Below are 17,770 nucleotides of genomic sequence, written 5' to 3' on the forward strand. Positions count from 1 at the left end.
AATATTTAAAACATACAAAAAACAGCTAATAACTGAAGAGTTTATATTAGAGAAAAAGGATAATAAAGGGAAATGAGCAATAAGGAGGGAAATGTCATGTAAGAAGTRTAATTTTTTTGTACCTCATTCTTGTGAGAATCTATTTTTTGGTTTTGAAATAGACAGAAGTTAAGGAAAAACTCTAAAAGAACCATTAAAAAGCATAATAACAATCTGCAYTTCTGTTCTTACTAGACTAAGCACTTGGAGTTTGCCTTGGCAGGCAGGAATATTTTTTAAAGGCAGATTGTGTCTGTTCTGGTGGACAAAGTACTTCTGAATACCTTCCATCTTCAACTTCACTTTAAAGTCTTAAAGAAAGAATGAAAAAGAATGTTACTGATGTTTTTCCGAGGAAGACATTTTTTTATCTTGTGTCGTAATGGAAATTTTGGGATATTTTTTCTTCTTAGAGTTTTGTTTTCACTACACTTCTGGAACATTTGGGGAGGAGTTGGGGAGAGTTACGAATGTAACACTGGCCACTATTTCTAAGAAATGAATAAAAATCCTCCTTTGTTTCATTACATCGCAAAATCTTTCAGATAGTATGTATGTTTTTTCAGTTTTCTATTGTAATTAATAAAATTAAGGTATATGTTAGTATAACTGAAATGAGAAGATGGACAAATATATGTAAAATATGTCCCCCAGCTTGAGCCTCTGACTAGAGTTCTCATTCTAGCAATAATTCTTAAAAAAAAAAAAAAAGAAAGAAAGAAAAAAAAAGAAAGAAAAAGGAAAAGGAAAGAAATTATTACTGACATGAGGCAAATTCAGCTGATATCATGCTTATGGGAGGAAAATATGCATGTGCTGAGACAAATGCACTATTTATCTGAGWATGCTGTAAAATCTAAAGAGATTTTTTTTCTGAGTCCTATTAGTTCAGGCCACAGAATTGCACCCTGCTTTCTCTAGCTCATATAGCACCTGAATTCATTATAGTAATGCCTGTTTTGTGATCCACTTAGGTTTTCTATTGCCAGAATTTGGCTGCTTTTAAACTTAACTGGGTTGGTATTATCTCTCATTAGATAATCTCAAGCATTCTGTCTTTGGAATATTTGCATTTGTCTTCCTCATCCAGAGTTTTATTATTATTGTTTTATAAGATGCTAATATTGCAGTGACTGCAGGGATCTCTCTATCCAGTCCTGATAAAAATTATTCAAATGACTTGCTTGATTTCCTCTGTACGATAGATAAACCCAAGGAATGAGCTCATGAGAAACATGCATAAAACAAAAAAATTGCAATATACAGGCAGTAATGGCCTGCTGTGCTATTACAAGCAAATAGCAATACAACAAAGCTAAAAGGAAAAAAAAATGATGAGTCAAAAATGCCTAGTAGAAATAACAGTGTGGACACAGACAACAGCTATGGATATGGTAAAACAGAACAGATAAACAGATTAGGATTGGCTCTATTATAGTCCCCCAGTGTGGTCTTAGATTGGAAAACAGAAGAGGTAAGTTCTCCTGTGACATAAAATCCAGCACCTTGATAATGCTGGTAAACGGGTAGGAGACTTTCTTTATGAGCCTTATAAAAACAGTGTTTGCTTTCTTTCCTCTATTCCTCCCACTGGAAAAATGCTCTGAACACAAAGRATTATAGTACAGTTGAAAGGGTTTCTGAGACAGCACCTAGTCCATGCTACACTTCCAATGGCTCAAAAATTTCTTTTCATTTCAAGATGAAATGAAGCCTAATATTTTTAGTCTCCTCTTAAACAATAGTACCCCAGTCTTCTACTTGCTTTTCTTTCCCACTTTTTCTGAACACGTCTTGACTATACTGACCACTGCCTTTGAACTACAGAGCTACAGAAGACCTAAGGCAACTCACGCTATTATGAATGTATTAGGAAAGTTTCCCAGAATATAYCTATACAGAAGGTAAATAAGAGACCCGGTGAACCTCCTTTAAAATTAATGCTATCACCTAATGGTTAGAAAAGAGACTATTTTAAGCCCTTGTATCTATTCTCAGCCATGCCTTTAATTTCTTTGGTGGAAGTTGGGCTCATAACATTTTTACATCTTTCATGCCAGAGCTGATATCCCACAGACAGGGTAGAACGCTACTGCTTCCATTGCGATTTTTCTTGGGATTAATTAGCTTTCCAATTGTTGCAAGATCCTCAGAGGAAAAGGTTTTAAAAACAAATTAAACTCAGTAAACATCTTTCACTACATATTAATCAAAGTTTAGTATTTCCTTAGTACACATAGTAAAGATAGGAAATTAGTAGTAATAAGGCACAATAATCTCTCCTTTATTCACTATGGTAAAAATCCATCATTTTAATTATTTTGAAGGATACATCCCTGTAACAATAAAAAGGAAAAATGGTGTTGAAGCAAAAGAACCTCTGAGGAATAAATTACATATCGGCCTTATATTACCATCCTTCCCCTTTTGATATTGCTACTGTACGTATATATTTCACCCATTCGACAATTATGAGAAGGTATAAAAATATTCCAAATTGCTCTTTTCTACATTAGTAAAACAAACTCTAAAAAATAATGAAGCCAACATAGTAATTATGTCCAGGTACGCTTATCCACAAAGTCCTTCTATGACTGCAAAACCTCTGACTCACGACAGGCAGCTTTTAGGTTCAAACTCACTTAATAATCAAAACATATACTTCTTACCTGAGTCCTTTGTCTTGCGAGAACTGCTGGGTTTCTAGTGGGTTTCTACCTACTTTTGGTTTGGGTTGTTTCCATTAGCACATAGTATTAGGCAAGACAATCCTGTACTCCACAACCAGATTTTATTGAAATCATCAAAGCAAAAATTTTCAAAATAATCAAAAATATATTTGGATTGCCTTGTTGCACAACCATTGGCTCTAATATTATAGAAACASCAGGAACATGTAGACTGGGGACAGCAGGAGAGATGAGAGAGAGCTGGATCACCCTTCATAGTGGCAACCCACYATTCAATTCATATCAGTTGTAATATGGAACAAGACTCTAAGGTACATATTCTGATATTTACTCACACTTGCTAAGTCTGTCCCCCAGCTTCATTATCCTGCAACAACCTCCTCTCCTTGGGTTTCAACAGTGCTGTCCCATTCAAGAATATTTATACAGAATAATTTTCTACCACTGATCATATTTATGTGGAGATCTTTATTCACCTATTCTCTCATTTTATATTAGATTTAATCTTACAATTTTCTGAGCTTTCCAGGACCTGACCCACTGGAGCTCTGGGCTCATAGCAAGGGTTCCTATATACCGTGGCAATAAAAATAATAAACACTATAAACATGCCAATGACATTTCCGCATCTACAACACCTTAGCCTCAGAAAGCTCATATTCTGAAAGTTACTGTACAAAAGCTGAATAGTGCCAATTTCTGACTGTTAAACTGTATAAATTTMGGCACGTAAGAGCACCACAGATACAAATATACTCTGATGAATCCTGTCGGGGTGGGGCACATGGGCATATGCCCATCAGCTGAAGGGAAAGCAGAGGATTATTTACCACGCTACAGCCAGGACAGTCAGGACCATTTTCACATGTCCTACGCCGAGCCTGAATCCCTCCTCCACACTGAGCAGTGCAGCGTTCCCATGGACCCCAGCCTGTCCAAAACACATGAGGAGGGCACAACAAATGCTCATTGCAGTACCTGTGAGAAGAGGCAACAAAGGAGAAAAAGAATCAATTTAGTACCAAAAAGACACCTCTCCCGAAAGTCCCTCTTTTGCATTATTGAGACAGATGTTCGCACATGAAAATACTTTGTCCAAAGGCCCCCCTCTCTATTTTTAAAGCATTGAACTAATGGCTGACACACTTTATAGAGTGTTTAAACATTGGAGATYATTACTTTGGGCCATAATAAGGGGGAAGAGGTGGAAAGGTTTTTTGCATTAATCAGTGCCTTTATACAATGTATGCAATACTACCACACTATTGCACAGGGAACATGTAAGCAAGGTTGACAACTACTTCATTAAAAAAAAAGGAAAAAAAGTAGTGTAGATATATCTTGGAGGAGGACTGACTCAACTAAATGAAAGGTAACCATTTATGCAGGCAATCTTTTATCAGTCTCTAGTTAAGTCTTGATTAGGATCCATTTCTCTCATCCTTAGAAAAGAGTTGAAATTACTTTTTTGCCTTCTACAGTATCTCCAATTTTATGGGTAAAATAAAAGTTAAAACATTGATTCTAGGTATAAAGAACTGTACTATTTTGATGGTACTTTATCTCTTAAAGGGTGTTTTTAGTTATTGTAACCCTTAAAGGATTTCTCAGTACACTGCAAACTGATCCAGAGGCCCACCAACTTCTTGAAGGAAGAAGGAATTATTTTACCATCAAGCTGTTGTTACTGTAATGAGACATTCAGTTGGTTGGGATGGTCCCAACTTTTAGTGAATTTTCTMATTTTTTTTGTAAAAACTAAGACTCCTGATTTTCTGAGCTTGTCATCTAGTAATTCTAGGTGTATTATGTGCTGCTTGGTTAAGACTCTCTCTATAGCTCCAAAAGACTTGGGCCACCAGAAAGTGTGACTGGGTATTTTAAAGAGACTAAGTTCTTATTTGAGATAAATTAAAACCATGGCAGATGTTCAGAAAACATCTGATGATGCTAAAGGACTGTTCTGATCTCTTAAGGAAGTCACTGAGTAGCTTGTGATCCCACTACTTCTGACYGTCCTGAACAAAGAAATTAATCTGTTACAATATTTCCCGGATTTGTACATGGGCCATTCAAAATCCACTGGCTTTCTGCCTTTCTAGCAAGTTTCCATCACTTTGTACTCTCATGCAATGAAAGCTTAGATAATATATTTTCTACAGAAACAATGACAGTATAAACTGTTATTATTTTCAACAAGAATAACCATAAGCACATTTTTTGCAGAAAGCTCCACAATCTTCAAGGTCTAATTCTTCTTTACCAAGGATGATATATGTTCCAAATTCTGTGGATGTTGTTTCTACATGTTATATATAGTTTATCACATATGTCGGAGTCTATGATTCAAAGCTTCTCTTTAGGCCTGAGCAACTCCATTGAGATTTAAAAGGTTGGGTGGGGTATAAATAAGGGAGTAAGATTTGGTTTTATGTTTCTATGTAGTTAAGGAAACTATCAATAGCATGTATTTACCTTTYCTGCAGTTCTACAGGAGACCGYTAGTTGTATGTAGATGTGCTAAGTTAGTTTGGGACACACACATGGGATAAATAAAGTCTATGTCATGCAGTTAGCAATTAGTGATACATGGCTACATAAAAAAGCGTAATGGATGGTAGGGTTCATCTCACCTAAACACAGACATTTACAGCATAGATGTCTATAAATGAAATTGTCATCTAAACTTGAGCAATAGTCAATGGAAAGAAGCAGTCTTTTTAAAAATGTCATTCATGCCACCCTAAAATAGGGGTCTACTGTAGGTCCTCAATCAAGCCCTCATTGTACTGATTTCTCCCATCGACTACAAAGAGAGTCTAGACAGMCAAGTCTGATGCAGTAGTGGAATTAATTTCATCTAACTTTCAGTGTCCGCATGGGAGACAGGTGTCTAAGCTCCCATTACAGTCAATGGAGACTTCATCAGTACAAGCAATGGAGACTAGAATGATAGATTTGACCAAATGTAGGAATCTGCARTAAAATAAGACAAATTACTCTCTGTTCTCCACTGCCCATATTGACTAGATTTCTACAGACTACAGTGGGAGTTCAGACATCTGACTCACAGATAAACACTCACACTGTGGATACCTAAACTTAGCTGTGATAAATCTTACTTAGATGAGATTCATCACACTTAACTTCTGTGCAGTGCATCTTTTAATGCCAATGTGCCCTATCACCTGTCATGCAGGAGGCAGAAAAGAAACRTAACAACTGACACAGTAAGCACTTCAAGGGTTGGCAATGTCAGAACTTTATTAACCAAGACTTACCAAGCTACAAAGTGAAACTGAAAATCATCTAAAATGCCCTTGCAATCTGCTTAACTTCCATTTAGGCAAAAAAGAAAAAAGAAAAAAGAAAAAAGAAAAAANAAAAAAAAAAAAAAAAAAAAAAAAAAAAAAAAAAGAAAAGAAAAGAAAAGAAAGAAAGAAAGAAGGAAAGAAAGAAAGAAAAAAGGAAACATCAAAACATACAAGTGCAATCTTATTTTCATTTCAGCCAGCCAACTTCTGAAAATATCAGGTGTGCTTTTATAGTTAGAGACATCCCTGCAATTGGTCTTTGAGAAATTTGCTACAGCAAGGGTTTTTGAGCCAAGTTTTATGTCTCCTCTTGGCTGCATTTCAATGGGCCCTTTTCCCATTTGCACTTTTGCTCTTTCTTCCCCTCTTAAATTTGTTCTCAGGACCCATAGGGCTAACAGTTTACAGTAATTCAGCAAAACATGTAATATAAGAAACTTGGATCTGTGAAACCACTGCCCTCTCCTCTATTCTCATCTCTAATTGTGGTGAGGTCAGAAAGGAAAGAGCCTCGAAAAAAAGAGTTTGGTTCAGTGACCCTATCCCTACAATGGGGAATCCAAGTTCAAATGCCCTAAATAAATCTGTCATACTGGAGAGATGGAAAGCATCATCTACCCAGATCTAGTTGATAATCAGTGGTTCACAGAGCAGTTTTCAATTTTCACTCAGGCAATTCCATTACAACTGCAACTGTTCTTATTCCTACCAAGATCTAATCCTCTAGTAATACCTAAGTTTATTTCCATCTTGTCATGCAGCACTGAATACTGGTAAATGCCAGTTACAAATGTGGGTTATTTTATTTTCCAAAGAGATGCTATTTTATTGAAATGTATAATTCATAACTTTGAACAGTATCATGCTAGAGTGTATTTAAGAAACACAAATTAACCTCCATCACTATCTGCTCATTCCTATGAGATACTTTTTTGCAGCAGGTACTAGTGGTTACCAGCTGCTGATTTGCGGGGAAGCACAGTCTATACTGAAGTTGATGGGAAAGCTGAATTCCTGAAACTGAAGATAGACATATGATGCAAACAGCTGCCTTTTGGGAGGAGACTGCTGAAACAGAAGTCTCCATCTAGGAGTTTGTGGCACATGGRTCGGGGCTGGGGAATATATTCTCAGGGATTTCTATAGAGCAGGAGGAAGCAACAAAACTGAGGAACATGAGAGCCCACATTTCCCAGCAAGCTCTTGGCAGAAATGGCARTGATGGAACCATCAGCAAACCAAAAGCCTCATGATGTCTGATCTACTCTGCTGAAGGAGACAAAATTTTGTGCACGCTGTTCAAAAACTAACAGTACTACACAGAAAAGACACTTTACTCAACAACTTCCTATCATGGAAAAAAGCCCTAAAGCTCTGAATATCTTTGTTGAGATACAAAAAGCTGACAATAGCCACTACTTCTAATCTTACACATCAAGAAAACTTCCAGGGTTTTCAAACCTTTACCTCTGCATAAATTACAGGGAGATCAGTGGCTTCAATGAGCCCTTTACAGTGAGCCACATRTAGAAAATCCTCTTTCCACAGAAAGAGGCTGGAAAAACTTTTTCACTCAATGAAGAAATAAAGAGAGAATACCATAAACTACGTAAACTAAAACTTGGAGAGTTTTCCAGCAGCTTCAGGGAATATTCCACCCACASGAAAAAATGTAAATTTGTAAGTCTCTAGAGAATATCAGGATGTCTTCCATCTTGAGTTTCAACAACAAATATATTTCTTCTGATAAACAAATTTTATTAAAATACTACTTTTATTCCCTTTCCATATTCTGTCTGAACATACAGGACATCAGCTGCACTTTGACCTATTTCTACAGTGCAAATGGGCTTTGTATCCTAGTCTTTGTCACTATCTCTTAAGTATTTTCCATTCTCTGCTTTAGCAACAGAGCATGCAACAGCTTAATCTGTCTGTATGACTTTAAATTGGTAACGATCGGCATTGATTTCAAGGGAATGGCTAGCAAGCACAAAATTGGAGCATGGCTTTCACGAGGAAAAACAAATATAATCTAGTCAAACATTTAGGYCCTAATGCATGAACAAATACTCTAGAACTGAACATTCATTCACATTTGTAGGAGAATTTGCTTCAGCCATATGCTCTCTTTTTTGTGTTGATCTTCTACGGCATGATGCAATGGAGTTCCACTGGAACCAGCGCTCACTGAAAAGCTTTTCAAAGCCAGGCACAGTGATGACTGCAGAAACCAATTTCTGTATTTGCACTCCTGAATATGGGAGGCTGACATGAATATGCACTTTTATAAAGACAGGCACACAATGTGTAAATCACCTAATTCTAATTTTTTCTAAGACTGCACACATATTGACTTCACACATGGGCTGGGCCATAGAGGAACTAAGAAGTTAAGCATTTACGAGCATCCATTATTTTAAATGAAATCTGAAAAGCAGCGTACAGGTACTCTAGACACGGAAAACAAGCTAAATATTTCTTACGATTACTGCATGTGGGCTATTTGCTTAGCTGTCCTAAATATACTGGGMCAAATTCTCAAATTTCATGCAGTTTCTATTTCATGCAGATTTAACTCCACTGGTACTTGAGTAAGCAGTAAATTAGGACTATCATAAAGCTGATACTCACAGTTCTCACAGTTCAAAACTCTCCACAAGGCAAGAAAAATACCTTTACTTTACAAATCTTRCACTGACTTGTCCTCAGGACTATTTTCTCCTTACAGCTCCAAAATTATTTGCTCAAATACTTGACCTGCCACTGACAAAATCCTGGAAAATAACTGTTAAAGTATCCCATTCCTCTTGAAAAACAGCCTTACAAATGATATGGCAAAATTTTCTAACATACCACACCATCTTGAATTAAATTATATGTACCGTTTGAGAGTAGCAGCATACATCATCAGTAACCTAAACAAAACCAGAGTAAGGGTAGGAAGGTTAGCTCTGAGCAAGCTACTGAGCTGGAGGAGCCTGGATATGGAGATGCAGTGTCAGAGAGAGTTGAGGGTGTTTCTAGGAGAGAGGAAACAGAGAGAGGAGCTATGAAAGACGAAGGGTGCTCTGCAATGAGCTCGCCGGCACATCCGTCCCAGACTGCAGCTCAGCTGAATGAGGAGCAAAACGACGTGTTCCCTGTAGGCTACAAATGCAGAGCACCTTAAGCCTCCTGTTTCTCCAGAGCTACTACATACAAAAATTCATTTGGCTCATTATTAATATTTCAACTCATCTTATCGTTTTCCATTTTTAAGTGCTTTTTTAGGGCATCTATTTTCTTAATAGCAGACATTTTCTCTCTTACTGTCACCTAAATATTTCTGTTTTCTGCATCTCTAAATCTCCTTATTGGTCTTTTATTCCATGTTAAAGTTAAGATGAACAATAATTTCTAACATTCATACTCCATCACCAAAACGTCTACTCAAACAAAACTGTTTTCTCCTGTACTCACTCTTACTGTGTCTTGTCCTGGACTGACCTCTCACTTCAAGGAAATCAGTCACTGTCATTCATGCTGGACAGGGTTATATAACTCTGTAATTCTACATTTGGCCATGACAGCTTTTTTGTTGGACAACCTATTTTCAGAAAGTAATTTACAGAAGAACAAAATGCTCTCCTCTGTGATGAAATAATTGTAAATATTCATGGCTCTGAGACAGAAAGAAGTGTTCACATGTGCTACCATACCGATCCGTTACACTTWGGGTTGGAAGGACAGGGTCCTGTCCTTGATCTTCTGCTAATACATAAATATGTGATGCAACTTCCCTTCACTGGAATCTCTTCATCTGACAAAATGGCAGGGTCGATGTATAAGAAAATCCCTCACTGAATCTCATCATAAAGGTTACTGAAAGGTTACTTGTTTTTATCTGACTGCAATACAAAAGTATTTTACAGAAACACTGAAGTAAGCTACAAGTGAACACTGAAAGCAAACCTACCCTCACATATCTTTTGGAATAATAGCTACAGTACTTCAAATGCTAACACTAACAACGATCTGCTATCTAGCTTTTCGGCATGCCTCCAGAAACAAGATAATACATTCAAGAGTTGAATATATCAGACTTGATCTTCTGAGAGGTTAATATATATACAAACAATTTAAGCTATCCTGAAGCCTTCCTAAAACACTTTAAGTCCAGAATGTACTATTAAAACAAAGTCCTTGAAAGTTCCCCACATTATATAGATGCTTAATTCATTTAAGACAGAGAAAATTAAGCCACARCACAGTAACATAGTGCTGTGACCTTACTATATTTTGCTGTGAATTCCAGATCTTCAGCCTGGACAAAATACAGTTCAAACACACTGCAATCAATTTTCCAGGAGAATCAATTTTCAGGGTCTCGAGGGGAAGCAAAGAGGATTGCCACCAGGAGCTCAGCTGGYTTGGGAGGCATGCAGCTAAGCGAAGGATGAAAAACAGCTGCAGATCCACCTCCTTGCTAAAGGGACAGAGCTATCATTTAGAAGGGGAATTAAACAGAGAGAGAGAGAAAGACAAAAAGAGAGGCGAAGAAAGAAGCCAAGGTAAATAAAGGAGAAAATGCCCTGCAGAATACAGCTGAACAGAAGAAATTAAATGACAGAGCAAAGGTAACTCACCTCTCCTCACGGTTCTGTCCCACACAGACACGTCCTCCATGTCGAGGGGTTGGATTGCTGCAGGAACGTTGACGAACTTGAAAGCCTATTCCACAAGTGGTACTACAAGGTGACCAAGAAGTCCATGGTGTCCAGCCTCCATTTCTGGTAGAATAAAAAGCTCAGGCTCTGTCATCTGTTATACATAGCGAATGGCTGATTAGGTGTGACTGACAACAGAATCTGGCCCATTAATATTTCTGTAGAAATTATTTGTACTGCATGATGTTCCATTTCTTAAAGAACACTGAGCTAAAATAAAGGTGCTCTGATGCTTCCATATTTCATGCTTCACAATTCACAGCTGCTAAACTGACTCCGTTACATAATAAATAAAATACAAAGTCCAAAGATATGAAGCTATTCAGTTTCTTTCAGTCAGTTTATTTTAGGTAGATCTGACCTTCAAATTCCTGTACCAAAGCTCTGAAGATAACTTTAAATTATGTATTTAATCTAATTATTATTTGTAGCTATTTTTTTCTTTTTGCAGGGAGATTAAAATGTCAGGTTTTGTTACCTCTTCTGAAAGGAAAATGATTAGAAAAAGGAAAAACATTTCAAGAGAAGTAAGTGTCAAGATATTTTAGATCACAATTTCAGTAAGATACTTGCAGTACCAAAGCACTGGAGAAAAAGTCTCAAAAGGAATTTCATATCCTGTCCTAGGCAAAATATGGTGAACTTCAGCAATTTCCAGAACTTTTCAATAGCCAGCCTGCAGTTTTTGTATTGATGAAAAAACAGAAAAATCAAAAAAAAAAAAAAAAAAAAAAAAAAAAAAAAAAAAAAACTCAATCATAGTGAGTTCTTGAAGTTTCATTACAAAAGTAAAAGTTAAAATAATGCCTTACTTGATATTGAAATCAATTTATTTTTTTAATTGAAAACTAGCTAGATTTAATAATAAAGAAGATGCAAGACTATTTCAATAATTTATCATAAAAGCTATTGGTTTAAATGTCCCTAATCTTGATGTATTGTTATTGCAAGGGATATATGAGTTGATAATGAAGAAATCTGCTTTTGAAAAAAAAAAGTCAGATAYTCCTATTAACACATTTGGAGAAAAAAATAAGATCTTTGCCAATGAATGTCTGGCCTAAGTGGTAAAATGAGCATGATATCTGGGTATCCATGAATTCTGGTAATCAATAACTAATACAGGAGTGTTTAAAGAAGCAAGATGTTAAACCAGTACCATGGTAGTGGCAATGGCAGCAAGACTCAAGTCCCAAATCATGTTCTCTTCTAAGCCCGACAGCCAATAACTACTGTTTGATTGCTCAGCATCACACAACATCCTTTTCTTCTTTCTTACCATTCTCCTGACCTGATGTAAATACTATATTGTTATGTTTCTAATAATTACCCTAAGATTTACTATTTTAACTTACAGTGCTTGCAGTTACCTTGTGATGAAGGATAATCAGTTTATTCACTATGAAATAGCATCACATGCTTCTAATGGTTAAAAAAAAAAAGTAGAGACAAGAAGCAAAAAGAACCTCTGAAAATAAGCAGAATGGACCAGTATGTAAGTTTTATCTTGTGACTTAAATATGTACAATGTTTTCAACATGAACTCCAAATGAACCTGAGTTGTTTTTTTYACAATCACTATATGTCAGTGCAAAGTTACTGAGCCAACAACCTCTCTGTTTACCAAACCAGTTTAGAATAAACAATGTTCTTAGTCCCTAAAAAACAACCAGTTCTCACTCTTTTTTCTGGAAGTGAAGAGGAAGAGAAAAAAGTGTCTGAGGCGTGGCATACAAACTGTTAACAGATCTAGATGTTGTGATACTACCAAATGACAAAAGGGAGATGCTTCCCCTAAGCAGACAGAGGAAGACACTGGTGATATGAAGCAAACAGAAAGGTAAACAGTTACAACTTCCAGAGAAAAAAGGACAATTCACTTTTTTTTATGATTGCCCTGCCCAGAAAAGTCACTGAATGAGAAAAAGTGTCACGCTTCAGATATTACCCAATATTGCTCTTTTTATCTCTTAGTTTTTGTTAAAATTAATGGAGGACAATGTAATATAGTAYATAGCATTTGAAGTCGCTTCTGCCACTTGGCTCATTCTCTCTCTTGTCAAACTTGAGACATACATTTCAACACATTTGCTGCGACCGTGCTAGGAGTTGTTTCATGTACAGAACACAGCCAATGGATTGCAAATGAGATTTTGAAGGGTAGATTCTGCTTTGCATAAGTTAAATCTTTTAAGAACTTAAATACTGGACCCCAAAATTGCTTTGTATACCTGGAACAGTTGGCAATTTCCATGCTTGGTCCTTCACACAGCCAACCTCCACACTGAGGAGCTGGGCTGTCACACAGACGAGTCCTGCAGAGGCAGGAGCCAACACTGGCACCATCAGTGTGGGTGCAAGGTTTCCATTGTGACCATGTTCCAAAACTCCCATCCACAGTCAGATTTCTCGTCTAGGAACAAACAGAACAGAAAAGCTTATCTGAGAGGCCTGGCAGCTTTTTCATACAATCACTTAATTCTACAGCATACTCTGGTACAGCCTTCAGCCACCAACAAGAAGAACCTCCACTGGAGAAGTATGACTTCCACGCAGCAAGCTCCCCTGACTGTAACTTCTGCACCCACTCCACCACCTCTGATTGGTATGGGCCACTGGATGCCTTTGCTGTAGCAAGAAAAATAATTGCAACTCATTGTCACCTTTGGTAACTACGCCTGCCTACAGTAATCTAAGAGAAGACATAGTTTCACTTTCCCAGTTATCTTCCAAAAACAGTATTCCATATTTCCTCAAATTTGCCTGTGATTAAGAATCTGGGAACTGATTATAAAATAGCATGTGGAAACATGGATCTAGACCAAAAGGAAGAGACAGCAGGGGATAATATTCAAGGAAAATGGTTTGAATCAACCTCAAATCTTCATGATGAGTATTTCTTTTTACAATAGTTTTTTGAAATATGTATCTTAAAAATCATTTCAAAAGAGTGAAATACAGTTTTAAATATGACTATAAACATTGTAGTTCATTATACGCCTGTATCCTAAAAACATCCTTAAAAAGCAAAAGCAGCATTTAACTCTATGTAGTGAACCAGTTTTCTCCTGCTAAAGTCAATTGTCAACACTTCCAGCTATAGAGATCAGACCATTCTCACATTAATTGGAAAGTTACCATCATGCAGTCATAACACATGTTAATAAGAGATTTTTATTGATATAGCTGATGAGAAACTGTCCAGCTAAATAAAATATGCTAACTCAAAATTTTTCAATCTTCACTGGTACTGGAACTTTCAAAGAAACTAGAGGTGGACATGCGGAATTCAGTTCTTTCGACTAAGACAGATAGGCTTTTGTATTATTAATTTTTTTTTTTTTACCAGGGTGTTTACCAAGGTTATCTCCATAAATGGAAAAGATGGGCACTTTTTCCATTAAATGCTAATGGATTTGCCAGGTTTAATCGTCACATTTTATTCTTCCGTCAACAATCAGTTGTCAACAGTCAGCAATAAGTGAAGGCTAAATAGTATTTAAAGTCACTCTTAGATAAAAATACACATCTGTTGTAGTCCTTCACATTTTATCAAATGTGTAAGAACATAACATTTTAACACTTGCTTATACACTCCAATAGGAACTACAATTGCAGAATTGTTACAAATTATACAAAATAGTGTCTCCGTTGCTATTTTTAGTACTTAATTTTAACCATTCTGGGAAATATGTTTCACTAATAATTAGAAGTTATAACAAAATCAATCACAACAAAGACATGTTTCCATTGCCTTATTGTACCACTTCCACTGTAGTAAAGGTTTTATATTTTCACTATTAATCACTTTTCTCATGCTTTATGCTTCACAGATACCAGTTCTCCAAAGAATAAATATGTTTATGTTCTGCCCGCTACAACTGACATAATCATAATTCATCATCTCAGAATTCTGTTGACACCTGTTGATTTAAAATAACTCACCGATCTTTGCTTATATGCAGTATATGCTCTTATTTTTCATAATGAGAAGTGTTTTGTGTTGTCTTAAGTGACAAGCATAATTTTTCTCTCTTACATCGCTGGTTTAAAAAATATATAGTCCATAAACCAGTAATGATATGTCCACAATCCAATTAATGTCAGCAGTGTGAAAATATCTTTACTGCTTTCTTTTCTGTGCTGTACTAAAGCATCTTTACTGTCTCAGATACAACTACAAACTAAACCTATGGATGCCTATGGTTACTGTAATTTATATCAAATGGCAGGGAAAGTATTCATAAGGCTTGCACAAAAGCTTTAGCTAGGAAACGTATACTGATTGTAGGCTTGTCTTGTTTTTTTTCCCCAACTCCTATAAAGATCTTGCTAGTGCTATCTTGTCCATTCCTTAGGATTGATTCACTGTCTCCGATGAACATCTCATTTTAACAAGTGATATCAAACAATTTCATTATGACTAAAGGGAAGAAAAATACACKGGTCAGGGTCTTCTTCAGCCTTCACCAGAATCCACAAAAAGCCCACTGATCTCTCACCACCTCACAGCCTCAAGGGGCAGGTCAGACACGGGCAGACAACACCCCTGAACTTGTATCTGAYCCAGCTGCCTTCTGCTTTCACTCTCCAGCATCCTGGTTTTGTCACCCTTTCCCACCCGCAGCTACCTCGAATCCCTTTCCCTTCCTCCTCTTCTCACCCCCTTCTTTCCACTGCTCCACGTGTATGTCGTGACCCTCTTTTGCACCCATCTTGTCTTACTGGTTCGTGCCTCTTCATGCTGAGGCCAGGTCACATCTGCAGTGACTTACGCCTTAAATCTGCTACATGCTCTGTGGTTTGAGATCACTTTGTGTCGAACTTGGTAGCTAGGGAGTATTTACTAAAGTTAATGCCTCCAGGTAAAATCCCATACTATGCTCTTTCCCAAAGGCATAAAAATAAAGCCATTTCATGCTGTGTATTTTTGTAAATAACTAAATTATATATATATAGTGTATATATATGTGTGTATATATATATTATATATATATATATACACACACATTTTGTGTATTAAAACACTTTGATGATGTCAGACATTAAGTTTTTAGTGATAGACTGCAAGTGATCCCATTAGAAAATATTTTCTCAGAACACTGAACAAGCTCCATCATCACTGCAAAAAGTATTAGAAGAATAATAGCATTATCTGACCAAATGGAAGAAGTTCAAAATAGATATGTGTACTATAGCATTAATTGCTATCTGTGGTCACACACAGCTGGTGTGCTCATGCTAATAGAAACAGTAACCTGAAACACCAACTTGAAACTTATAAACCAGAGCAAGAGAACCAAAATGACCATATTTGTCACATATCATCTTCAGAGATGAGAGAAATGGTGTCACAGAAGCTCAGCTACCTCTTCTAGCCCCCAAGCTCTGCCATGAAATATAAACATTTAAGTATATGAATAATTCCCTAGAAAATAATTTCTCTCAAATGTAACTGGCAATACTCTTAACTTTGGGCCAGACTAGTGTATAAACAGGCCTCAAATGATTTGCATTTAGAAGAAATTGGTCATGCATTTTTCTGACAAATTTTAGGTAGCATTACAAACATTAGTGTAGTTTTACTAATTCTAGAATAGTAATAGATGGTAGGAATAGATGGCAGAAAGCTTTCTAATACCCTGTTATGTTCTGCTTTCAACATTATTTTCACTGTACACTGCAAATGCCAAGGATGCGCATAGCTTAGATGCCTACAAAACAAAAGAAATTATACCTTGGCCAGTATATCCTGTTAATATAGCACGCCAAATGCTATAAAAACAAATATTTAAAAGCCTTACTAAGTAAAATGGAAACCTATTGCAATTTGCCAAAATATACTGATATTTTAAAATAAAGTTTCTAGGAAATTTTCAAATTGTTAATAAAGAGCTACTAGAGTTTGGAAGTTTTACAAAGTAAAGTGCCACAACCACTCTTTTCAATTTACAAAGGCAATTCATTAATTCTAAATTTCCTTTTAGTATGGAATTCAAATCTACTGATCTCTGGAACTCCTTTTGAGGCTTGGTGTATCTTCTCATCTCTGATAAGCAGAATAAGTCTCAGAGATGTGGATGGATTTCTGAGCAATCCTTTAGTGCTCCCCAACTTCGGCTGGATTGTCAGATCCTACAAAACTGCCACATAATTCAGTGGCATAAGAATTAATACCAGAATTCAAAGACTAAGCAACAGGTAGACTGCCCAGTAACAAACCCACTCATTCCAGTAATTCTTCCCAATACAGCACCCCAGCTAGACCACCAGCAAACTCTCCATGTAACCACATTTATTCTGTGGAATAACTGCAGGGAGGCACGATATGCTTCACACTTGGAATTGAATATATTGTACAGTACATCTAGTTACTTTACAATGAAGGACTCAAGGGCTAGACTAGTAACTGAATCCAGACTTTCTGTGAGACAGTGGCTATGTCTGTGGCATGGACATAAACTGCAAATGTAGCAAGTAAAACAGTTGGTGCTAAACATACATACTGTATATGCCATCCACATTTTGTGGGGTTTCCTTTGGACTGCCTCTCACCATGGATCATATGCCTATCAGTAGTTGGAGTACATTTTTGGTTTAATTTAATGTGAAAGTAATGCAGCATATGTACTTCAAGATGGCTTTCCGATGACTTTTCTGATGATCAGTAAATGGGAAAAAACAAGCTATTTATCCTAAAAGTTGCTCCTTTTTCAAACTAGAATGCTAATGCAGATGAATCCAATGCAAACCTTTTTTATTTGGCCACTATGTCAGAGAACAGATGCAGAGGACAGGACAAAATGTTGCTTAAATAATTAATAACGTCAAACACCAACAATCAGAACCCAGGAACTAGTTTTCAGGGACCTCAGAATCACTGTAGTGACTTGTATCTACCAGATTGCTGCAACACCTGTACAGATCACAGGTGAGAGTTAGAAGTGCTCTATACTAATTTCTCTAATTCTCTAAATTCTCTAATGCTCTAAACAAAGCACAAAAGCAAACAGAGATG

General features: G+C 36.6%; 1 protein-coding gene across 3 annotated transcripts in view; it reads right to left on the reverse strand.

The window, feature by feature from the left end:
• The window catches only part of SEMA5A (semaphorin 5A), a 304,442-nt gene that overhangs the window by 70,290 nt on the left and 216,382 nt on the right, over positions 1 to 17,770 (reverse strand). For all 3 annotated transcript variants that reach the window (XM_085307061.1, XM_085307059.1, XM_085307060.1), the window contains exons 14-16: positions 12,984 to 13,165; positions 10,672 to 10,815; positions 3,560 to 3,707 (exon numbers count right to left, since the gene is read on the reverse strand). In XM_085307061.1, the coding sequence (XP_085163187.1) occupies positions 3,560 to 3,707; positions 10,672 to 10,815; positions 12,984 to 13,165 (474 nt within the window). The remainder of the gene's footprint in view (positions 1 to 3,559; positions 3,708 to 10,671; positions 10,816 to 12,983; positions 13,166 to 17,770) is intronic.

This window comes from Rhea americana, unplaced genomic scaffold (assembly GCF_003343005.1).
Source record: "Rhea americana isolate MKP2758 unplaced genomic scaffold, rheAme1 scaffold_251, whole genome shotgun sequence".
Taxonomy (NCBI): domain Eukaryota; kingdom Metazoa; phylum Chordata; class Aves; order Rheiformes; family Rheidae; genus Rhea; species Rhea americana.